The sequence below is a fragment of the Eretmochelys imbricata genome, chromosome 24, assembly GCF_965152235.1.
Source record: "Eretmochelys imbricata isolate rEreImb1 chromosome 24, rEreImb1.hap1, whole genome shotgun sequence".
In the NCBI taxonomy this organism is placed as follows: domain Eukaryota; kingdom Metazoa; phylum Chordata; order Testudines; family Cheloniidae; genus Eretmochelys; species Eretmochelys imbricata.
The window spans coordinates 15,942,754-15,968,102 of record NC_135595.1 but is presented as its reverse complement, the minus strand read 5'-3'; the positions used below and the strand labels follow the sequence as shown (position 1 = coordinate 15,968,102).

General features: G+C 51.4%; 1 protein-coding gene across 1 annotated transcript; it reads left to right on the top strand.

The window, feature by feature from the left end:
• The first annotated feature begins 18,101 nt into the window (after positions 1-18,101).
• LOC144279702 (trypsin-like) lies at positions 18,102-24,593 on the top strand. The gene is made up of 5 exons (XM_077841301.1): positions 18,102-18,141; positions 18,276-18,435; positions 19,192-19,445; positions 21,464-21,639; positions 24,441-24,593. The coding sequence occupies exons 1-5, from the start codon at positions 18,102-18,104 to the stop codon at positions 24,591-24,593; spliced, it is 783 nt and encodes a 260-aa protein (XP_077697427.1).
• Positions 24,594-25,349: the final 756 nt, after the last annotated feature.

Sequence of the window (25,349 nt, the reverse complement as noted above, 5' to 3'; positions counted from 1 at the left end):
TAAGCTTCGGGGGTCTTTCATGCGAGTCCCCACATCTGTACCCTAGAGTTCAGAGTGGGGAGGGAACCCTGACATCATAGCAGCGCGGTGGGATCATTCTGAACCAGAAGCACAGACCTTAGGATTTTAAAAAGAAAATATTTTTTTCTTTTGACTGCTTGAAGTCAGGGAGGTTTTTTTTGGTTTTTTTTTTTTTTTAAAGGACACTTTTTTTTTTTTAACTGAAAGCAGCGGAGGGTTTTTTTTGTTTGTTTGTTTGTTTTTTCTTTCTTCTCTGCCTCAGGGCAGAGTAGGTAAGTTACAGCAAGGGAATTCACAAGCTGGGTTTTTTTCTTTCTTTCTAGCTCTCGGGTTAGGCTAGGCTAAGCACAGGGAGGCTAGGATGACGAAAAGTAACGTCTGAAAAAACCTAGATTTAGCCAGATTGGAAGCTGAAGAAAGAAAGAAGAAACATAAAAAACAACTGAAATTAAAACAGATGAAGATTGATGCACAAGTGGCCAGAGAAAAAGCTGCTAGGGTGGAGAAGGAAAAAGAGAGGCAGCATGCTCAGGAGGAGAGGGAAAGAGAGAGAAAGCACAAACTGGAGGTGATAAAGTTAAAAGGACAAAACCCTTCAGCACTTGGCTCCACCTCCTCAAAAACCCACAGATGGGAGCGACTATGTCCACAGTATGATGAATCCAGTGATATTGCTAAATATTTCATCACCTTTAAGAGACTGTGCACCCTCCTTGCAATTCCTGAAAATCACAAGATGACCACATTGGTAGCAAAATTGACTGGCAGAGCTCTGGACATATTCAACAAGATGCCTATTGAGGATGCTTCTGACTGTGGTAAATGCAAGGATTTGGTTTTAAAGCAATTTCAAATTACACCTAAAACTTACAGAGTAAAATTTAGAGCCCTTAAGAGAGGGGCTGGACTAAGTAATGACCAGATGAAGGATCTGTTAGATAAATGGGTCAAAGAAAGGGGTGTAACTAGCTCTGAAGGAATGTGTAATTTGGTTGTCCAAAAGCGGTTCCTGACTATGACCAATAATAATGTAAAACAGTGTTTATGGGATAAAAAAATGGACTCAGCAGAAAGTCTTGCTTCTTATGCTGATCAATTCAAGCAGTCCCAGACTGTCAGAGAGGTGGGGCAAATCGAAACAAAATGGGTGGAGGTAGCAGAGAGGAACAATCCTGGTCGCAGTTTGGGCAGATACCAGAGGGGACACCCCGTGACCACACACTACCACCAGGGGAAGCCCAAGGCCCCAACTACACCCCAAGGAAAACCCCAGACACCTTATCATCCCACCGCTACCACCATGTCAGGGTTCCCTCCCCACTCTGAACTCTAGGGTACAGATGTGGGGACCCGTATGAAAGACTCCCTAAGCTTATTTTTACCAGCTTAGGTTAAAAACTTCCCCAAGGCACAAATCCTTCCTTGTCCTTGGTACATTCCCTCAAGAATTAAACCTTTCCTTGCACGTCAGGTTTTCTAAACCTTCTATTGCTTTTGTCGCTCTCCAACTTGTCCACATCTGTCCTAAAGTGTGGTGCCCAGAGCTGGACATGGGACTGCCACTGAGGCCTCATCAGTGCTGAGTAGAGCAGGACAAGTTCCTCCCACGTCTTACTTACAATGTTCCTGTTAATTCACCCCACTGTGACATCAGCCTTTTTCCCAGAGGCCTCACACTGTTGACATATTCATTTGGACACACTGTAACCCCCGGGTCCTTTTCAGCAGGATGACCGCCTGGCTGGCTAGTCCCCATTTTGTCGTGCGTTTGATTTTTCCCTCCAAAGTAAAATTGTCCGTTCTTGATTTATCTTTTCTGGAGGTGCCAGACGGAGGCTGAGCTCCATCTCCTGTCCAATAGGCAGGTGTCTGCACATCATGGTGTGGGTGTGGGATTATCAAGGTATGAATCAGCCGGGCGATAAAGATCTCTACCCTGCTAATAATCCCTCTTGGAAGCAGCTGGTGGAGCTGGCAGGAGTGCTAATTAGGGCTAATTATGGGGGAACCAGATCCTGGCAGATGTTCCCTTCCCTGCACATTCCAACTCCAAGTATCAGAGGGGTAGCCATGTTAGTCTGTATCTACAAAAACAACAAGGAGTCTGGTGGCACCTTAAAGACTAACAGATTTATTTAGGCATAAGCTTTCATGGGTAAAAACCCACTTCAGATGCATGGATTGAAAATTACAGATACAGGCATAAATATATATTGGCACAGGAAGAGAAAGGAGTTACTTTACAAGTGGAGAACCAATGCTGACAAGGCCAATTCAGTCAGGGTGGATGTGGTCCACTCCCAATAACTGATGAGAGGAAATTGCTTTTGTAGAGAGCCAGCCATTTCCAGTCCCTATGCAAGCCCACATTGATGGTGTTAAGTTTGCAAATGAATTGAAGTTCTGCAGTTTCTCTTTGAAGTCTGTTTTTAAAGTTTTTTTGTTGAAGAATGGCTACTTTTAAAACTGTTACTGAGTGTCCGTGGATCTGAAGAAGTGGAGTTTTTACCCACAACAACTTATGCCCAAATAAATCTGTTAGTCTTTAAGGTGCCACCAGACTCCTCGTTATTCCAACTCCAGGAATTTCACAGCCCTGCTCCCACTGTGGGAGGGAGATAACTTAGATGCCACCCTAAACAAAGACCTGGGCCCTGCCAAGAATGCACAGAGCTGATCCCAGCCCGTGGCATGTTCTGTTCATGTCCTTTCCATACTAACGCAACCCTAAATTCATGCTCTGTTGAGCTGACCCCAAGCATGAGTGTTCCACTTCCCCTGCCTAAGCTCATCCAGCCTTCCCTGCAGGACTCAGCATCCCTCTGCCATGCCCAGCCATGCCCCCAATCTTCACAGCCACCCCACCCGCCCCAGCCACCCGACCTCCACGCATACATCTGACTCTGAATTTCCCTTCTCCCCTCTCCGGAGGAGCAGTCGCTTCAGACTGGAGCTCAGAGGGCAGTCGGGATTAGCGTCTGCCCCATCTGGGGAGGTGGAAGGTTTCAATAACGCCCGAACTATCTTGCAAAACTCATTTGGGAATGGGAGCTTTGTGGCAGGAACTCTGGCCCTCCAGCAGCATCAATTTCACTGCAGTGGCCTTTTCCGATGGCATTTTCACCCTCTGTCGCCTATTCAGTGGTGGCACTGGGCAAATGCATCCTGGGGGTGGGGGGGATGTTCTTTCAGCCAGATCCGGCCCACCGGGAGTTAGCTGCTCCATCATGCTAAGTGCCGCCCAGGGCTCCGAGTGGTGTCTTGCACCCAGCACATTGCACATGCGGGGTCCCTGGTAGGGGCCCCAGAATTAAGCTTTGCAGGAGAGCAACTACGGCCACAGCACCCGCTTGTATTTCCAACCAAGCCCCTTCGAGGCAGCTCCCACGATAGATAGATAGATAGATAGATAGATAGATAGATAGATACTGGAGGTGTATGGGGATAGATAGATAGATAGATAGATAGATACTGGAGGTGTATGGGGATAGATAGATAGATAGATAGATAGATACTGGAGGTGTATGGGGATAGATAGATAGATAGATAGATAGATAGATACTGGAGGTGTATGGGGATAGATAGATAGATAGATAGATAGATACTGGAGGTGTATGGGGATAGATAGATAGATAGATACTGGAGGTGTATGGGGATAGATAGATAGATAGATAGATTAGATAGATAGATACTGGAGGTGTATGGGGATAGATAGATAGATAGATAGATAGATACTGGAGGTGTATGGGGATAGATAGATAGATAGATAGATAGATAGATAGATAGATAGATACTGGAGGTGTATGGGGATAGATAGATAGATAGATAGATTAGATAGATAGATACTTGGGGCCCATGGCTAGCATAGAACAGAGGACATTGACCATGGGCCGTCTTTAGGGTGCTCAGCAGGCCAGCTGCAGGGCACAGCTGTGTACAGTTGCTGTGGAGAGCCCCTAGTGGCTGATGATAAACAGTTCCATGTCCTTCTGCCTGGGTGTCCCATACTCACTGTTTGATCCCCAGCTGGTGTCAATCGGCTGTAGCTCCATTGGAGTCAGAGCCAGCTCCAGGCACCAGCGAAGCATGTCCAGGTCTTGTGCGGCAATTCGGCGGCGACTCAATCAGGTTTTTCTTTTCTTTTTTTTCTTCGCCGCTTGGGGTGGCAAAAAAGCTGCAGCCGGCCCTGATTGGAGTCAATGGGGCCAGATCCCCAGCTGGGGTCAATCAGCCATAGCTCCACTGGAGTTGTCAAGGTTCCTTCCCCACTCTGAACTCTAGGGTACAGATGTGGGGACCTGCATGAAAACCTCCTCAGCTTACTTTTACCAGCTTAGGTTAAAACTTCCCCAAGGTACAAACAATTTTACCCTTTGCCCTTGGACTTTCACTGCCACCACCAAACATCTAACACCGGTATTATTATTATTAGGAAAGAGTTCTTTTGGAAAGGTCTTTCCCCTCAAAATCCTCCCAAATCTTACCCCCTTTTTTCAGGGGAAGGTTTGATAAAAATCCTCACCAATTTGCATAGATGACCACAGACCCAAACCCTTGGATCTTAAGAACAATGAAAAAAACATTCAGTTTCTTAAAAGAAGAATTTTAATAGAAGAAAAAGTAAAAAAGAATCACCTCTGTAAAATCAGGATGGTAAATACCTTACAGGATAATTAGATTCAAAACACAGAGAATCCCTCTAGGCAAAACTTTCAAGTTACAAAAAGACACAAAAACAGGAATATCCATTCCATTCAGCACAGCTTATTTTCTCAGTCATTTAAACAAATCATAATCTAACGCATCTCTAGCTAGATTATTTACTAAATTCTAAAACTCCATTCCTGTTCTGTCCCTGGCAAAAGCATCCCACAGACAGACCCAGACCCTTTGTTTCTCCCCCCCTCCAGCTTTGAAAGTATCTTGTCTCCTCATTGGTCATTGTGGTCAGGTGCCAGCGAGGTTATCCTAGCTTCTTAACCCTTTACAGGTAAAAGGGTTTTTCCTCTGGCCAGGAGGGATTTTAAAAGTGTTTACCTTTCCCTTTATATTTATGATAGGAGTCAATGGGGCCAGATACCAACTGGTGTCAATCGTCTGTAGCTCCATTGGAGTCAATGGGGCCAGATCCCCAGCTGGGGTCAATGGGCCGTAGCTCCGTTCATGTCAGTGGGGCCATATCCCCAGCTGGGGTCAATGGGCCGTAGTTCCATTCATGTCAGTGGGGCCATATCCCCAGCTGGGGTCAATGGGCCGTAGCTCCGTTCATGTCAATGGGGCCAGATCCCATCTGAGGTCAATCGGCCATAGCTCCACTGATGCCCAATGCTTTATGCCCGTTTAGCTGAGCGTCTGCTTCATGGTGTTTTTGGTTTCTCTTGGCTGATGGGCCTGGCTTTCTCAGCCCTTGTCCTGGGTGGGAGCTGCCCTTCCTGTCCCTCTACTGAGCATGTGCTGCATCGAAAGCCACTGGCACCCAGCCAAGAAGAGATTGTTCTGCTGTTGGACTAGATGTCTCGGCCTCGCCCATGCATGGAGCTAACGTGGGCTGGGAGCAAGGTGGCAGAAGAAGCACCCTTCCCATCCAGCGCATTTGCATGACGCCTGGTCCCTGCCCACCCCAGACTGCATCCAGCACCTTATGAGTATTCCATGGACGCTGCAACACTAGTAATTCACCCAGCTTGCGATCATGGGAAGCAGTCCCTCAGAGGTGTGGTAGATCTTCAAAGATTTCCACTTAATATCCACAGCTTGCCTGGGCGGGAGGAGGCAATGACCTTAATCCCAGCATGGTGCCATGAGAACATACATATCCGTGGACCCGAGCCAGTTCTCTTCCACAGCTCACCGGTCTTGGGTGTGACTGTCAATAGCTTGTCAACAGCCGTGTGGCGCCTGGCAATTTCTTTACTCCAAGGAGTTTGCAGGCTCTGTACCAGATTCCAGTTTCCCAGGGTACAGTGTGAATCGGCCATAGCTCCATTGGAATCAATGGGGCCAGATCCCGGCTGGGGTCAATGGGCCGTAGCTCCATTGGAGTCAATGGGGCCAGATCCCATCTGGGGTCAATGGGCCGTAGCTCCATTGGAGTCAGTGGGGCCAGATCCCAGCTGGGGTCAATGGGCTGTAGCTCCATTGGGGTCAATGAGGCCAGATCCCAGATGGGGTCAATGGGCCGTAGCTCCATTGGAGTGAATGGGGCCAGATCCCAGCTGAGATCAATCAGCTGTAGCTCTGTTGGACTCCATGGGGCCAGTTTCCCCTTCACATTTTATTCTGATGATGTGTGATTTGTGGTTCATAGTTTCAGTGTGTTTAAGGCCAGAAGAAAGTAGCTTGACCATAGCAGAAGCCAGAGAAATTCACTCCATTCCCTATGGATTGAGCCCAGTAACTTGTGCTGGACTAAAGTGACTTCCAGGAAGGCCTCCAGTTGGACTGGGAGACCCCACAAGATGGACAATCCAGCCCTGCCCTGGGGAGTGTGTCCCAGTGGTTAATCGTCTGGCTGTTCAAAATCAATGCCTGATTTCAAACTGAAATGCATCTGGCGTTAACTCCCAGCCCTTGGTTCTTGTTCAGCCCTTTCTGCCCTAGCTTCAAGAGCCAGTTAGTACCTGAGTTCTTCTCCCCATGAAGATCCTTACACACCTCACGACTGCTTTAATCAGCTAAGCCGATCAAGCCCCGCTGCAGTTGTTCAAAAACACACCCCAGAGCTGGGTGCATCATCCCAGAGTCGCTGTCTCCAGTGCCCTCCTCAGCTCCCCCTCCCTGGCCCCCTGTTTACACCCCAAAGGATCGCATTGGCCTTTTCCCCCCAGCCACGCCCTGGGGGCTCCCTGAGTCGCTTGCCTGCTGGGACCTTCCCAGCGCCCCACTCAGGAGGCACAGCTCGCATTCCTTGCTGCTGCAGGGCTTCCCTGGCATTTGGCTGGATTCAGGTTGATGGGACCCAGGTTTCCCCACGATCCGGGTCACTCTGTAACACTGCCCTCTCCGGGTTGTTGTTTGCCATTCCGCTGCAAAGTCTGATCAGCTGTAATCAAAAAACCTGAGGGCCAGCTCACCGAAGGGAACGCTGAGTAGCGTTGGGCCTATATCATAAGGCTCACTACCTAAGAGTGCCCCCTTGAGGCACTGTCACCTGTCTCAGGCAGTGGGGTGGTCGGGTCTAACTGGGGTCCTGCTTCTTTCCAGGCATCGATGTCCAATTCTGCTTTGGCCTGTCATCAGAGTCGCCTTAGCTCCAGGTCTCCTCCCTCCACAGCTCTGATCTCCTGCCTTTAGGGCAATAGCCCAGCTGGGTCCAATACTGATCTGAGCTTGATCCGTGCACCAGATGGGTGTGAGGCTCCATGGGTCCTGAACCCAGCTCTGCAGAGCCTCAGCCGGCTGTCTTAACCTGATAGCCACCCCATGGCTTGCCAGGAGGTTGTGGTTAATGGGACCCTGGCCCACTAGTGACGACGCCCTGCTTGGAGGAGCCCGGTGCGCTATTTAAGCTGGGGGAGGCATAGGAAATTGTCTTTGGAACTGGCCAAATAACTGGCTGACTGCTACGTCGGAGCTCCTGAGCTGTGCCTAGCTCCTGATCTCCGGCCCTGGTCTCTGACTCCAGCTCTGGCTGTGTCCCTCGGGTCAGCTCCAGACTCCAGTTCCCAGCTCCAAACCGGGAATCCTGGCTCCAACCCTTGGGCTGTCTCCAGGCTCTGTCCCTCGGGTCAGCTCCTGGCTTGGGTTCCTGTCTCCTGATTCTAACCACTAGGTCTGGCCACTCAAGGCCTGGGCAGGACAGTGGGCCTCTTGGCCTCCATTATCCCTTTGTTTCCCATGTGCGGTTTATACCCCAAGCCTAGTATTATGGTAGCAACTCAAAGCAGAGCCAAGTGTAGAATGGAGTTTTCAGCTGACCTGAGAAATCTGGGAGAAAACGAAATCCCATGAGACTTGAACTACAACACATCTTTTCAATTCTGGCCATTTTGGATGTTGTTTACCTTTTGTGTGTGTGTGTGGGCTGCCCCCTGCTGGAGGGGCTGAGCCCTGCTCTCTGTGTGTGTGGGGGGGGTGGCTGCCCCCTGCTGGAGGGGCTGAGCCCTGCTCTGTGTGTGTGTGTGTGTGTGTGGCCTGCCCCCTGCTGGAGGGGCTGGGCCCTGCTCTGCATGTGTGTGTGTGTGTTTTAATGGCCAGAGTTAAATCTGAAATGCCATTTTGAAACCAAACATTTAGAAATGAAAAAGCCAAAGTGAAACGTTTTGGCTCTTGAAATTCACTGGGCTAAAGGCTATGAGGGCACGTGGTGTCCCAGCTGGTGTGTGCGGAGTCCCACGGCGCCGGAGCACGCCCGCTGGGTCAGGCCCCGCAGGCAAGTTCGGAGGCCGAACGCCTGCCCTGCCCCAGGCTGTGGCTGGTTCTGGGGCTTTGGCAGGAGAGCGCAGTGGGGATGGCTAGAGGGAACCAGCACTTAGCACGGACAGCCGTAGCCAGTTAGGGGCCGAGGGGCAAGAGCTCGGGCACAGAGCGGGTTTGAGCAGTTTTGTGACTCACAACGGTGCCTGAAGCCCTTCATGACTCTGGCCTGGGTGCCTAAACCCTTTAGGTAGTGCTGAACGTCTCACGTCACACAGGGCTGGCCCAAAAGCCCATTAAAATCATTGGGGAAAACCCCAGTGATCAGACTCATGAGTCCAGCCGGTTGGGATTTTTTTCCACTACATGTTTTTTTCAGCAGCAAAATGCCAAGTGGTTGAAACCGAAACTTTTCATGGGAAAGGGGCGGTTCTGAGAAATATCTCTCCTGGAACATTCCCCTTTCCCATCCCACGCCCCTCTGGTTTGCCAAAGTTTCCCTCTGATAGTTCAACCTTTTCGGGGCGGGGGGTGTCCCAAAACGTCCCCATTTTTTCACAGAACGATCAAGTCGGTTCGAAATTTCAGCTTGTGTCCAAAAAGGGTGTAAACAAGGCTTGAAACCGCCAGGCAACGGTTTGGAATTACCCCCAACGAAATGGTTCGTAGGACCTGACTTGATTTTTGTTTCATCTCGAGACAGGAAAAAAATAGTTTGGAATCCCAAAACTTTCCCCAGGGTTTTGAGTGGGACTCATGATGTGTGGTTTAACCGACGCTAAAGGAACGCAGGTAATTGCAGAGCCATCGGGCTGCATACTGAAAGGGGGGAAATGGGAGACAGATGGAGCCCTGCCATTTGATTAGCACAGCCGGAGCTCTGAGCACATCTGCAGTTGTCTAAAGATCAAATGATTGATGGAACCAATTTAACATGTTGACACGCTAAATTATTTATCTCCCAGACAGAAAGAAGAATAACGGCGGAAGGTGAGGAGGAGAAGTGGGGATGTGTACACAGCCCCTGGCGTGGGAGGGAGATTGGGGACGCCTGCTATGGAGGGATTGGAGAAGATGGGTGGCATAGAGAATCCTAGCATTGGGGAGGGAAGGTGGGAATGGGGGAAAGGGAGGAATGGAGGGCAGACTGAGTCCTGGCATGGAGGGGGAAAGAAGGAATGAAATGAAAGTTCCCTTTCATCTCACCAGTCGGGAATCAGCACGGATCCTCTCTGCAAGGCTCCTGGCCCTAGAACCTCAGAGATAGGATTTCCTCCCAAGCACCTGGGACTGCTTCCTCTCTCTATCCCCCTTAAGTCCATATACTGGCCCTTTCAAACCCCTAAAGGGACACGCTTGGCAGTGGGGTGGGCTGACCACTAGGCACCACTTCCTTTAAGGGGCAGACTACCCCATTGGGGGTGGCACGTGGAGCCCCTTGCATGGAGAGCACACAGAGAATCTGTCATGGTGGGGAGGAAAGGGGGAGTACTTTGGAATTGGGGATGGAGGGCTACACCAATCCCCTGGCAAGGCGGGAGATCGGGGGTTCCTGGTGTGGAAGGAGGGGGAATGGTAGGCATGGAAGGGAAGAGGGAAATGGGAGCACACAGACAGCTGCTGCCATGGGGGAGGAGAATGAAGGAGCCCCAGATTATGGAGGGTGAGGGAATGATGAGGTACACAGAACCCCTGGTGGGGAAAGTTGGGTAACCTAGTATGGCAGGAAGGGGGTCACACAGAGCACCTGGCATGGGGGGAATGTGGAATAGGGGACATAGGGGGAAGTGAGAATGGGTTTGCACACAGCTGCTGATATGGGGAAAGAATGGAGGACCCTGGCATGGGAGGGGGGGAGCACAGAGAACTCCTGCCAGGGGGGAGGTTTGGGGGACTTGTAAGGAGGTCCTGAAATAAAGGGGGATGGGAGAGTGGCACACAGGGAACTTATAGGGGGGATGGAAGGATGCAAGAAGCCACTGGTGTGCTCAGGCCTACACAAACTACAAAGTGTGTGATCCTTTAGTTATCAATTATATCAGGTTGCGGACGATACCAAGCTGGGAGGGGTTGCAAGTGCTTTGGAGGATAGGATTAAAATTCAAAATGTTCTGGACAAACTGGAGACATGGTTTGAAGTAAACAGGATGAAATTCAATAAGGACAAATGCAAAGTTCTCCACTTAGGAAGGAACAATCCATGGCGCACATTCAAAATGGGAAATGACTGCCTAGAAGGGAGTACTGAGGAAAGGGATCTGGGATCATAGTGGATCACAAGCTAAATATGAATCAACAGTGTAACACCATTGCAAAAAAAGCGAACATCATTCTGGGATGTATTAGCAGGAGTGTTGTCAGCAAGACACGAGAAGTAATTGTTCCAGTCTACTCTGCCTTGATTAGGCCTCAACTGGAGTATTGTGTCCAGTTTTGGGTGCCACATTTCAGGAAAGATGTGGACAAACTGGAGAAAGTCCACCAGAGAAGAGCACCACAAATGATTAAAGGTCTAGAAAACATGGCCTATGAGGGAAGATTGAAAAAATTGAGTTTGTTTAGTCTGGAGAGGAGAAGACTGAGAGGGGACATGATAACAGGTTTCAACTACATAAAAGGTTGTTACAAGGAGGAGGGAGAAAAATTATTTTTCTTAACCTCTGAGGATAGAACAAGAAGCAATGGGTTTAAACTGCAGCAAGGGCGGTTTAGGTTGGATATTAGGAAAAACTTCCTGACTGTCAGGGTGGTTAAGCACTGGAATAAATTACCTAGGGAGGTTGTGGAATCTCCATCATTGGGGATTTTTAAGAGCAGTTGGACAAACACCTGTCAGGGGTGGTCTACAATTCAGGGGTTCTCAAACTGGGGGTCGGGACCTCTCAGGGGGTTGCGAGGTTATTACATGGGTGGTTGCGAGCTGTCAGCCTCCACTCCAAACCCCGCTTTGCCTCCAGCATTTATAATGGTGTTAAATATATTAAAAAGTGTTTTTAATTTATAAGGGGGGGGGTCGCACTCAGAGACTTGCTGTGTGAAAGGGCTCACCAGTACAAAAGTTTGAGAACCACTGGTCTAGATAATACTTAGTCCTGCCTTGAGTGCAGGGGACTGGACTAGATGACCTCTCAAGGTCCCTTCCAGTTCTATGATTCTATGCCTTGAGTCATAGATTCATAGACTCCAAGGCCAGAGGGGATCACTGTGATCATCTAGTCTAGGGGTTCTCAAACGTCTTTGCACCGTGACCCACTTCTGACAACAAAAATTACTACACGACCCCATGAGGGACCAAAGCCTGAGCCCACCCGAGCCCCCTCTCCCCCTGGGCAGGGAGAACAAAGCTGAAACCTGAGCCCTGCCGCACCCGGCAGTGGGGCCAAAGCTGAAGCTTAAGCACCGGGGGGGTGGGGAGTGGGGAGAGAGGCAAAGCCGAAGCCTAAGGGGCTTCAGCCCCTGGCGGGGGGCCTGTAGCCTGAGCCCCACTGCCCAGGGCTGAAGGCCTTGGGCTCTGGCCCTGGGTGGTGGGACTCGGGCTTTGGCTTTGGGCCCGGATCTTAGAAAGTCTAACACCAGCCCTGGCGACCCCATTAAAACAACATTGTGACCCACTTAAGGGTCCCGACCCACAGTTTGAGAACCGCTGAACTAGTCCGACCTCCTTTATAGCCCAAAACTTCCCCAAAAAGAATTCTTAGAGAAGGTCTTATAGAAAACCATCCACTCTTGATTTAAACATCGTCAGAGATGGGAACCCACCCCCCACAACCCTTGGTAAATTGTTCCCAAATTGTTAATGATCTTCTCCGTTAAAAAGGACACCTCATTTCCAGTCTGAATTTGTCTTGCAGCCATTGGATTGTGTTAGACCTTCCTTTGCTAGATTGCAGAGCCCATTATTAAATATTTGCTCCCTGTGCTGATTCTCCCTGTCCTGTTGCTGGAAATATCTCCAGTGGTTTCACACAAAAATTCCCCTTTTGAGCAGAAGAGGAGGCTGGGAAATATCAGCCCTACAGGGCGTGTCAGCATGACATGGTCTCCAAAGCAAGGCCCTGTTGCCACTCTGCTCTAGCACAGCAGAAACCGGGGCCTTGATGCTCTGCTTGCCGTCGGAGGAGACACCAGCGCTACGGAGCCTAGCGGTTTTCTCTGCACAATGTGTTGATTTATACTGTAGACCAGGGGTAGGCAACCTATGGCCCGCATGCCAAAGATAGCACGCGTGCTGATTTTCAGTGACACTCACACTGTCCGGGTCCTGGCCACCGGTCCGGGGGGCTCTGCATTTTAATTTAATTTTAAATGAAGCTTCTAGAACATTTTAAAAACCTTATTTACTTTACATACAACAATAGTTTAGTTATATATTACAGACATATAGAAAGAGACCTCCTAAAAACTTCTGAAAGGTTGCCGACCCCTGCTGTAGACGCTGGTCCTAGAACAGAGGCGGTCATAAACGGCCACTGTGGGCACACTCAGCTCAAGCACCAACAACCAGGGAGCAAGTGGCCCTCGTTAGAGTAATTAAGGAAGGTGCCAATTTCCCTGCTGCTTGCAACAGATCTGCTACAAAGAAAACTACAGCACAAAATTAACAACAACGGGCACTTCTTCAAAGGCTGGCCACTGCCCATGCATTAAGGGAAAGAGCTTGTAAGAGCATACGTAATAGCTCCACCTGGTGACCATAACAATAGAATCGTTCTGCACTGCAGACCTGTCGAGGCTGGTACCTGGTCGGGGTCTATGCAGCGCCTGGCACAATGGGGCCCTGATCTTGGTTAGGGTCTGTGCAGCGCCTGGCACAATGGAGCTCCTGTTTTGGCTGGAACCCTTAGATGCTACCATAATACCCCTAATAACTTTTAAATTATACATCACCCTTTGTCCTTAGAGTATATTGGGAGTGAATTTAATTTCTGTTTGCTTTTGCCTGTGGTTACTCAATAACCTAATCTCATCCCATTTTGCCCTCGGTCTGTCAAACATTCCAAGTACTCCTGTGTTATTGTAGGGCCTAACAAAACGCTCACCATCACAAACTAAAAACTCCTCCACTGTACCCTCTATCCTTTTAATTTCTTCAAATGAAGCTGCATCTCTTTGGATGCAACTGGAGTGTAGATGGGCCCTTCCGCTAGGGCATCTTATTGGGAGTGGTAAATAGTGATGTGGTAAATATGGAAGAGGACAGGGCACTGACTCAGAGCAATCTGGATCTGGGTGCCAACAACAGTGTGTTTTAATGTCAATGTATCCACCTGAGAACAAAGAACGTCAGCCATACATCCAGGATGGGGGACTCTGCTGGGAAACAGTGACTCTGAAAAAGATTTGTGGGGGAGGGTTGTTCATAGATATTTAGGTCAGAAGGGACAATTATGATCATCTAGTCTGACCTCCTGCACAACGCAGGCCACAGAATTTCACCCACCACTCCTGCAAAAAACCTCACACCTATATCTGTGCTATTGAAATCCTCAAATCGTAGTTTAAAGACTTCAAGGTGCAGAGAATCCTCCAGCAAGTGACCCGTGCCCCATGCTACAGAGGAAGGCGAAAAACCTCCAGGGCCTCTTCCAATCTGCCCTGGAGGAAAATTCCTTCCCGACCCCAAATATGGTGATCAGCTAAACCCTGAGCATATGGGCAAGATTCATCAGCCAGATACTACAGAAAATTCTTTCCTGGGTAACTCGGATCCCACCCCATCTAATATCCCATCACAGGCCACTGGGCCTATTTACCATGAATATTTAATTACCAAAACCATGTTATCCCTCCTTCTCCGTGAACTTATCGAGTTTAATCTTAAAGCCAGATAGATCTTTTGCCCCCACTGCTTCCCTTGGAAGGCTATTCCAAAACTTCACTCCTCTGATGGTTAGAAACCTTTGTCTAATTTCTAGTCTAAATTTCCTGGTGGCCAGTTTATATCCATTTGTTCTTGTGTCCACATTGGTACTGAGCTTAAATAATTCCTCTCCCTCTCTGGTATTTATCCCTCTGATATATTTAGAGAGAGCAATCATATCTCCCCTCAACCTTCGTTTAGTTAGGCTAAACAAGCCAAGGTCCTTGAGTCTCCTTTCATAAGACAGGTTTTCCATTCCTCGGATCATCCTAGTAGTCCTTCTCTGTACCTGTTCCAGTTTGAATTTATCCTTCTTAAACATGGGAGATCAGAACTGCACCCAGTATTCCAGATGAGGTCTCACCAGTGCCTTGTATAACGGTACTAACACCTCCTTATCCCTACCGGAAATACCTCGCCTGATGCATCCCAAGACCGCATTAGCTTTTTTCACAGCCATATCACATTGGCAGCTCATAGTCATCCTATGATCAACCAATACTCCAAGGTCCTTTTCCTCCTCCATTACTTCTAATTGATGCGTCCCCAGCTTATAACTAAAATTCTTGTTATTAATCCCTAAATGCATAACCTTACTCTTCTCACTACTAAATTTCATCCTATTACTATTACTCCAGTTTACAAAGTCATCCAGATCCTCCTGTAGGATATCCCTGTCCTTCTCTAAATTGGCAATACCTCCCAGCTTTGTATCATCTGCAAACTTTATTAGCACACTCCCACTTTTTGTGCCAAGGTCAGTTATAAAAAGATTAAATAAGATTGGTCCCAAAACTGATCCTTGAGGAACTCCACTGGTAACCTCCCTCCCGCCTGACAGTTCACCTTTCAATAGGACCCGTTGTAGCCTCCCCTTTAACCAATTCCTTATCCACCTTTCAATTTTCCTATTGATCTCCATCTTATCCAATTTAACTAATAATTCCCCATGTGGCACAGTATCAAATGCCTTACTAAAATCTAGGTAAATTAGATCCACTGCGTTTCCTTTGTCTAAAAAATCTTGAAATGGATTCTTCATCAGGGACAATTCTAAAATCAAGAGAGGATGTTTTTCTAACACCTCGGCTCTAGGAATTATTCTGGGGCGGTTCTCCGGCCTGTGCGATACAGGTCAGGCTGGATGATCACAGTGGGCCCTTCTGCCCTGGGAATCTAGGAATTCCTCAGCACACAGAGAAGCTTAAACAGCCCAGCCTACGGACCCCGGTGAGCTGTGCTCTATTAGTGACCTATATCCCCAATGGCCTGCTTGCATGTGAGTTTCTCCGGGCCTCCGCCCCAGTAAAAGTGACTCACATAGTACGCTTTTGCTTTATTGCAAGGAGAGGGCTGAATTAAGGAGGCGTCTCCGAGGGAGCGAACGCTCGCCATTGCCCGGGGCCACCGGCTGGCAGGAGGTTAAAAGCAGGCAGCCCAGGGAAGTGCAGCGGACGAGACTGGGGAGCTGAGCCGGGCCGGATCCAAGCTGCCCGGGTGCCAAGCAGGGCGTGGGGCAAGTGCTGCTTGTGGAGGTGATGGGACAGGATCCGATTCGTCGAGCCCACGTCGGCACGGGCGAGACAGGGAGATAGCCAGGCCAGTTCTGCAGGAGGAGGGCAGTACAAGCTCGGTCCTCCGGGACTGCGCGGAGCTGCCGGGTTGAATCCAGACTCATCCAGGAGGCCGTGACTGGTTGCGTCACGGCCAGGTGCTACTCTGGAAAGCCTGGCTGCTTTGCACCAGACCTAGCTTGTACATTTGGGAAAGGGGGCTGGGGTCTGTTGGGGGTAAAGGGAATGTGCGTGCGTGCGTGTGTTTGATGTGATGTGTATGTGCACCTGTTTAACTCTCTGTGTGTGTGTGAGTGTGAGTACGCACGTTTTGCTGTGGTCATGTGTGCACACATGTACGTGCCATGTGGGTGTGCCCCTGGGTATTTGAACATGTCTGTGAGCCCGTACGTGCTACTCATGTGTGTGCTTCCATGCGCCTCTGCGCGTGTGGACTCATTTGTGGGTGTGCACACATCTACGTGGATTGTGTGCGTGAACACACGCAGGCGTCATGTCTGTGCCTCTGTGCACTTAAATGCGTGCCCGCCTGTATGCGTGTGTTGCCCTGGGGGTGCTGCAGCATGGGCTGATATGTTCGCGTGTGTGTGTACATATGTGTATGAGACACGTGCCACTGTGTGTGTTGAAACGGGGGGGGGGGCACGTATGCGTGGTGTATGTTTGCATGTGTGTGCCGGCACACACGGTAATGGGCTTGTGTGTGTAGGCCTGCGTGTGCGTGTCTCTCCGTGTAGGAGCGTGTGCGTGTGCGGCCTTTGGGTGGGGACAAATGTGTGTGCCCGGGTGTGTGTCTCTGCATGCGTTTGAATAGGCGTGAATGTGCGTGCCTGGGGAAGGCATTTGTGTGTGATGCACGTGTGGGCCTCTGGGTGTGTTTAAATGTCTCGATATGTGTGCTCTTGTATGTCTGAGGCCTGTGTGTGTGTTGCAAGGTGTGTGTGTGTTTGTGTGAGTGGGTGGGGGCGTATGCGTGCACGCGGGACTGTGTTTAAATGTGTGTTAGAATGTGTGTGTGTGAGTGTGTGCACTTGCATGTGGGAGTGTGCCTATGCGTGTGTTGGGCACGCGTGTGTCTGGGTGTGTGCATGCGGGTATTCACATGGGGCCAGTCTGACTGTGCGTTTAAATGTGTGTGGAAATATGTGTGTGATTGTGGGGGGAGTGGGCGTGGGCGAATGCGTATTGAAGAGTGTGTTTACATGGATTACTTGTGTGTGTTCACGTATGGGCATGTGAGAGTATGTAAATATGTAGGGGCATTTCTGTTTGTACTGGAGTTAGAGAATAACACCTAGCTCTTATCAGAGCTTTCCATCAGGACATTTAGGAGGGCGGGGTCATTTTCCCTATTGCACAGATGAGGAAATTGAGGCACAGGGGCGGGAAGCAGGACTGGGACTAAAACCCTGATTGCCTGAGTCCCACTCCAGTGCTCTTTCTGCTAGGTACCATGACCTAAACGTGGAGGGTGGGACATGGACTAGAGTGCGTGGGGACCTGTCTGCGGGTGGGTGGCTCGTTCATTGATTGCACCCAGCAATGCTGCGGCTAAAGCCCCGAGCGTCTGCCCGTTGAGCTGAGGAGCCAGCTGCAGACTCATAAGTCTCGGCTGTGTCCGGCCACCAAGGGGAACCAGAAATGATCTGTTGATGGGCAGGTTACAGGTGTAATTAATTTCCATTGGAGTCGATGGGGCCAGATCCCAGCTGGGATCAATCGGCCATCGCTCCATTGGAGTGAATGGGGCCAGATCCCAGCTGGGATCAATCGGCCATCGCTCCATTGGAGTGAATGGGGCCAGATCCCAGCTGGGATCAATCGGCCGTCGCTCCATTGGCGTGAATGGGGCCAGATCCCAGCTGGGATCAATCGGCCGTCGCTCCATTGGAGTGAATGGGGCCAGATCCCAGCTGGGATCAATCGGCCGTCGCTCCATTGGAGTGAATGGGGCCAGATCCCAGCTGGGATCAATCGGCCGTCGCTCCATTGGAGTGAATGGGGCCAGATCCCAGCTGGGATCAATCGGCCGTCGCTCCATTGGAGTGAATGGGGCCAGATCCCAGCTGGGATCAATCGGCCGTCGCTCCATTGGAGTTATGTGAGGATCTGGCCCACAGATGCTATCCTTTTTGTATGCCAATATCAGAACCATCAGCAGGTCTCAGTGGTGGAGGCTGTGTGATGGGGGTGGGGTTTGGGGGGGGTCAATTCTCCGTTCACAAGCCCCTTTCTGTCTCCTCCCCAGAGCCAGCAGCCTTCTGCCCTGCCCCTCACCACAACTGAGCGTCATGGAGCTGCTGGGCCTTGTGCTGCTGTTGGTGACTGGGGGTGAGTGTGTGTGTCTGTACATGGGTCTCTCTGCGGGGGGTCTGCGGGTGCTGGGGAGGTGGGCTTCCGCGTGTGTGGGCACGTGAGACGCCCATTGGTCATCCAGCTGTAACTCCTGCCTGTCTCCCCCATAGCCATGGCTCAGGACATCCCCCGGATCCTGCGGGGTTTCCAGTGCCGGGAGCACTCCCAGCCGTGGGTTGCAGCGCTTTTTGATGGGGTCCGCTTCCGGTGCACCGGCACCCTGATACACAACCAGTGGGTGGTGACGGCTGCTCGGTGCAACACCGGCCGGTAAGTCTGTTCCCAGGCTGGGGGGTCAAGGGGCTGGTCAGCAGGGGGGAGCCCTCTGCGCTGCAGGGACTGTTCTTCCAAAGGAAGGGGGTTCTCCAGTCTGCCCTTAACTCTGCCCCTTTGGGTGTGTGTGTCCTTAACACCACCCCTTGGGTGTGAATGACTTTAACGCCGCCCCTTGGGTGGATGTGTCCTTAATTCTGCCCCTTTGGATGTGTGTATCCTTAAGTCCCACACTTAAGGATCACTTAAGGATTCACCCTTAACTCCACCCCACCTTGGATAAGTGTGTGTCCTTAAGTCTGCCTCCTTGTGTGTGTCCTTAACTCCGGCACCTTAGGTGAGTGCCCTTAATTCTACCCCTTTTGTGTGAGTGCCCTTAACTCTGCCCTTGTATGTGCGGGTGGCGGTGTATGTACATCCTTAACTCCACCCCTTGTGTGAATGCCCTTAACTCCACCCCTTTCATTGTCTCATAGATTCCAAGGCCAGAAGGGACCATTCTGCCCATCCATCCTGCCCCTCCTGCATAGCTCAGGCTGGAGAACCTCCCTTGGGGATGCATTGAGGGTGCTCTAGCTCGACTCCCAGATCTGGGCAGGAGGCAGAAATCCCTGTGGGAGGGTCTCCGGACTGGGCTGCGCAGGAGGCCATCCTGGCCCCCTCGCAGTCAAGTGGAGTTTTGCCCTGGGCTTCAGTGTGGCCGGCATTTCACGCAGCCACGTCCCCCGTGACCACGTCCCCTTTCTTCTGCAGCACCCTGAACGTCCGCCTGGGGGAGCACAATCTGTGGCATCTAGACTGGTCAGAGCAGCTGACCATGAGCTCCCGGCTCATCCCGCACCCCCTGTACAACAGCAGCACCAGCCAGAACAACATCATGCTGGTGAAACTCCTGGTGCCGGCCAACACGAACGGCGAAGTTAAGCCACTCCCGCTGCCCAGGAACTGCCCCCGCCCCGATTCGACCTGTGTGCTTTCCGGGTGGGGCTCCAGCGCCTTCCAGAAAGGTAGAGGAGCAAAGCCAAAACCAAAACACCAAAGCCAAGGCCCAGGTTTCTACCAGGGAGGGTGATGAACCAAATTTCCCCGGGACGGGGATCTGGGAGCTGGGGGTGGATCGCCACCTCGACACGAGTCAGCCGTGCCACGCTGGGGCGAAACAAGCGAATGCAGTGTTAGGTTGCGTTAACGCCACTCTGCTCGGCGCTGGTCAGGCCTCAGCTGGAGGACTGTGTCCGGTTTTGGTCACTGCGGCATAGTGAGGGCCAGATTCACCTTTTGCGGGCCCCGGCGCTTGGACCGGGGCCCCTCCCATGCTCTGCACAGAGCTCCCTCTCTCACTCGGCCCTTTCCCCCCAAAGCCCCACGCACTGCTCGCACGAGGGGGGGGCGGAGAGGAGCAAGGGGTGTGTGGGGCCTCAGGACAGAGTAGGGGGCAGACCCATGGTCTGGGCGCTGCGGCCCCTTCTGAGCGTGGGCCCAGTGCCACGGCGCCATTGTAAACCCAGGACTGTGTATAGAAAGGATGTAGAGGAACTGGAACGGATCCAGAGGCGAGCGACAAAGATGATCAAAGGGATGGAACCGAAGCCCAACGAGCAAAGGCTGAAGGAACTGGGTATGTTTAGTTTGGAAAAGAGGAGATTTGGAGGGGGGACACAATCAGGGTCTTCAAATACTTGAAAAGCTTCCAAAAAAGAGAGGGAGAAAAGTTGTTCTCTCTCGCCACAGAGGGCAGGACAAGAGGCCACGGGGTCAAACTACACCGGAGAAGATCTAGATTAAATCTCAGGACAGGGCCGTCCCTAGCCATTTTGGTGCCCTACACAGCTCCCCCCCATGGGGGGAGGGGGCTGGCCCCAGGCCTCTGCAGGGGGGCAGGAGCAGGCTTGGGGGACAGGGGATGGGGTTGGGGCTGGTTGCTCCACTTCCTGCTGCCTGGTCAGTGCAGGGCAGGCCCGACTCCGCACTCATGGGGCGACGGGAAGTGGAGCGACCCGGCCCCAGCCCGCTCCGCTCTGCTCCCCTGAGGTTCCAGCCTCAGGAAGGAAAATCTGATTCGGGTTCAATTTCGAACTTTCCGAAATGGAAAATCCGGGGGGGAAGAAATCAAATTTGAGCTTACTTGTTTTTGGTTTTTTTTTCATTTCAATTTTGAAAAATGGTTTTTGAAGTGAAAAAAACCTGGCGAGTCCTTCTGGGAAAAGGTCAAAAGTTTTAAATGGGTTTTTATCTCCAGAATTAGCAAACTAGGAAATTCATCACAGCCGCAACCTTGTTGCCGGGAAAGATTCTGTTTCAACAAATTGCCATTTTTTGAATGAGAATCCCCCAAAGAGCAATCTGCTCAGGGTGCAGCTGATCTCCAGATTCGGAGTTGGGGAGGGATGTTCCCCTGGTTTGATTTTGCAGAGACCATGGGCGGACTTTTTGCCATCCTCTGCAATGTGGTGCGTAGGTCGCCTTCTGCGATAATCTGAGTGATGAATTCCCTGAGTTACCGTGGTCTTCTGCTTTGGTAGCCCCTCGATCTCGCCTGTTCTCGGCCTGTGGCACACAGCAGTTTGATCTCCTGAGGACTGAAATGCGTCGGTCTAATTAAAGTCTTTGGGCGCAGTGCAGGGTAATTGAGTGAGAGTCTCTGGCCTCTGCCATACAGGAAATCAGACTAGACGATCGAACGATCCCCTCTGGCCTAAACTCTATGAATCTATGAGCTCAGCAGAGGAGCCAGAGCATGAGTCAGGAATCTAGGATGGGGATGAAGGGGAATCCATCAGCTGAAGCTGTGTTCTTCCCTTAGGAGCTGACACGAAGGCAGTGAGAGGCACCAGGCTGACACCCAGAGATAGATGCTACATGAGAAAGGGACCCAAGATAGATAGATAGATAGATAGAGGGGGTGTATGGGGCTCGATTGATAGATAGATGATAGAGAAGAGCCACACGTAGCTCTCCCGGATCCCAGCCTGGGCTGAGCATTTACTGGAAATTAGGAGACTCTCACCAACTCTCTCTCCCGCAGGTCACAAGTCTCCAGACCAGTCTCACTGCACCCATCAGCTGCTGCACTCCGACGTCCTGCTCTGTGGGAATATCACAGTTCTGCCTGACACCGAATGCCAGGTCACCCACCCCAACCGCATCACCCCCAACATGATCTGTGCCGGCGTGATCCACGGGGGCACCGACTCCTGCCAGGTGAGGGACATGTGGGTAGGTGAATGGAGCATGCCCCCACACCGGGGCTAGATGGAGGGGTGGGACAGGGCGGGCTGGGGGGTGTATGGGGCGTGGAGCCCCCAGCTGGGGTAGGACAGAGGGCGTGGGACAAGCCTGCAGAAGTGGTTGAGATTGCCACAGCCTGGGCTGTCCCAGAGCTCAGAGCCAATGATCTCAGCCATCCTCTCTCATAGAATCATAGAATATCAGGGTTGGAAGGGACCTCAGGAAGTCATCTAGTCCAACCCCCTGCTCAAAGCAGGACCAATCCCCAATTTTTGCCCCAGATCCCTAAATGGCCCCCTCAAGGATTGAACTCACAACCCTGGGTTTAGCAGGCCAATGCTCAAACCACTGAGCTATCCCTCCCCATCCCTTCTGCTTCCGCTTCACCCAAAAACAACTAGAAGGGGCTGGTGGGAACAGATCAGGGGTGAGAAATGCCAAATTAACTCTCTCTCTTCAAAATGCTTCAAACCATCGACTGTCCCATCACCTCACCCTGGCTCGGTGGACACGCTCGGTGATCCTGCGGTTCCCAGCAGCGACGGCAAGGGGCGTTCGGCCTGAAGTGTTTTAGCTGGGCTGACCAGATAGCAAGTGTGAAAAACTGGGACACTTTTTCAGGGGTGGGAGGGGTCACCATTGCGTGTATAAACAAAGCCCCTCAGATTGGGGCATCTGGTCACCCTAGTTTTAGCCCAAAGGCTGGGGTTACTCTCTTGGCATCCGATCAATACAGATCCAGCCCTGCGGGACGGACACGACTTTTCCAGCTGAACCCTCCTCCCTGCGAAATGGCGGGTTTCCGCTCTCCGGGGCAAACAGGGACATGGAGGAAGTAGCCTGAGATTGTGGCCCCTCCAAGTTGGACATGGCCATTTGCTGGGCAGCTCTTGTGCGGCCATGTTGGGTTGTTGGCGGTGGAGCTCGTTAATGGCGCTGGGATTGTTCCAATGCCTGGCTGTCTTCATTTGCTTCCAAAAAGTCTTCCTTCCCCAGCCCTTCTGGAGAAGAGCCCAGGGGCTAGCACCCTCGAATGGGAGTCAGGGCTACTGGGTTCTAGCCCCAACTCTGGGAGTGGGGTCTAGTGGATGAGAGCAGGGGGGCTCGGAGTCGGAACTCCTGGGTTCTTTTCCTGGTTCTGCTGCTGATTTCCTGTATGACTTTGGGCAAGTCCCTTCCTGCCTTTGTTTCCCTTCCTACCCTTAGTCCATTTAGATTGTAACTTCTTGAGGGCAGGGACTGGCTATATAGTGGGCCTGGGGCCAACGCTGGGCCCTCCTGAACTGAAGAGCCCAGCTCAGGTGTAATAGATTCTGTGACTGGCGCAGGGTGATGGATGCGGTAGGTTACACAAGCCCATATCTTAACTTTAGCAAAGCTTTGGATACCGTCTCCCACAGTGTTCTTTCCAGCAAGTTAAAAATGTATGGATTGGATGAATGGACTATAGGGTGGATAAAAACAACGAGGAGTCCGGACTCCTCGTTGTTTTTGTGGATACAGACTAATACAGCTACTCCTCTGATGTAAGGTGGAAAGAAAGCTGGCTAGATTGTCAGGCTCAACAGGTAGTGATCAATGGCTCGATGTCTAGTTCGCAGCCGGTATCAAGCGGAGTACCCCAGGGGTTGGTCCTGGGGCCGGTTTTGTTCAACATCTTTATTAATGATCTGGATGATGGGATGGATTGCACCCTCAGCAAGTTCACAGATGACAGTAAGCTGTGGGGAGAGATAGATATGCTGGAGGGTAGGGATAGGGTCCAGATTGACCTAGACAAATTGGAGGATTGGGCCAAAAGAAATCTGATGAGGTTCAACAAGGACAAGTGCAGAGTTCTGCACTTAGGAAGGAAGAATCCCATGCACTGCTATAGGCTGGGGACTGACTGGCTAAGCAGCAGCTCTGCAGAAAAGGACCTGGATGAGAAGCTGGATATGAGTCAGCAGTGTGCCCTTGTTTCCAAGAAGGCTAATGGCATATTGGGCTGCATTAGTAGGAGCGTTGCCAGCAGATCGAGGGACGTGATTATTCCCCGCTATTCAGCACTGGTGAGGCTACATCTGGAGTATTGGGCCCCCCACTATAGAAAGGATGTGGACAAATTGGAGAAAGTCCAGCGGAGGGCAACGAAAATGATCAGGGAGCTGGAGCACATGACTTATGAGGAGAGGCTGAGGGAACTGGGTTTATTTAGTCTGCAGAGGAGAAGAGTGAGGGGGGAGTGGATAGCAGCCTTCAACTACCTGAATGGAGCTCGGCTGTTCTCAGTGGTGGCAGATCATAGAATCATAGAATATCAGGGTTGGAAGGGACCTCAAGAGATCATTTAGTCCAACCCTCTGCTCAAAGCAGGACCAATCCCCAGGTAAATCAGAACAAGAAGCAATGGTCTCAAGTTGCAGTGTGGGAGGTCTACATTGGATATTAGGAAACACTATTTCAACAGAAGGGTGGTGAAGCACTGGAATGGGTTACCTAGGGAGGTGCAGGAATCTTCATCCTTAGAGGTTTTTAAGGCCTGGCTTGACAAAGCCCTGGCTGGGATGATTTAGTTAGGGTTGGTCCTGCTTTGAGCAGGGGATTGGACTAGATGACCTTCTGAAGTCTCTTCCAACCCTGATCTTCTATGATCCTATGATAGGCATGGCCCATTCACTCTGAAAGGCAGTGCTGGGGAGTGAAGCCTAGCTCTGTCCCATGAGGGACCCGGGTTGGGCTCTCTACATGTGATGCTTGTCCTATGAACACACTTTGCGGTGCTTGCCCTGCAGGGAGATACCGGCTCACCACTCGTCTGCCAGAGGGAACTTCAGGGTGTCGCCTCCTGGGGCTTCGAAGAATGCTCCCAACCCAACCGGACTGGCGTGTTCGTCAAGGTGTGCAACTACATCAACTGGCTGCGGGAGACCATGAGAACTGGCTGACCGTGCCTGCCAGGACGGGAGCGCTGGCGGGGAGATCGCAGAATAAAACAGCGACAATTGTGGCCCTGCTTCTCTGGTGTCTCCTTCCCGCATGGTCACGCCTGCAGCTCGATCCACCTAGGGACTCAGGTGCCCACGCAACACTGACGTGCACGAGACCCCTGCTCATCCCATAGGTGCCTAACCTCCCCCGGCACCTACATTTCGGCTGGTCCTGCCTAACTCCCAGCCCCGCCCCACCTCTACCGAGGCGCCAGTCGCTCGTGCCTAAACCCCAGCAGGATTCTCAAGCGTGCTGCCATGCTGTCACAAGACCGGGGGGGGGGGGCGGGGGCTGTGCCTTTTGATGGGATCAGCAGTCAGGCCTCCTAGTTAGGGCTGGCGTCAGTAGCCTGGAATCAGGGTCAGAACTGGAGTTAGGGGTCATCTGGACTGAGGCAGAGCGGGAGCAAGGCTGGGGACAAGCAGGTGCAGGAGCTAGTGTGGCTGGCCACTGACTCTTCCAATCAATCAGGCAAGGTAGCCCATTAGGCAGCCTCCAACAGGCCAGCTGTGCTCGTTAGATTGTCTGGAGACTGGCTCTGCAGCAGGTCCTGACACTTACTGTGACACGTTCGGCCACAGAGACCCCCTTGGGACTGTCACCTGACGTGCTGAATTTACCTCTGAGCCAATTTTCCCTGCCAGCTTGGGACTCCAGAACCCTGCCTTGTTGAGCCAGACACGCCAGCCTGCTGCAACACAGACCCAGGGTCT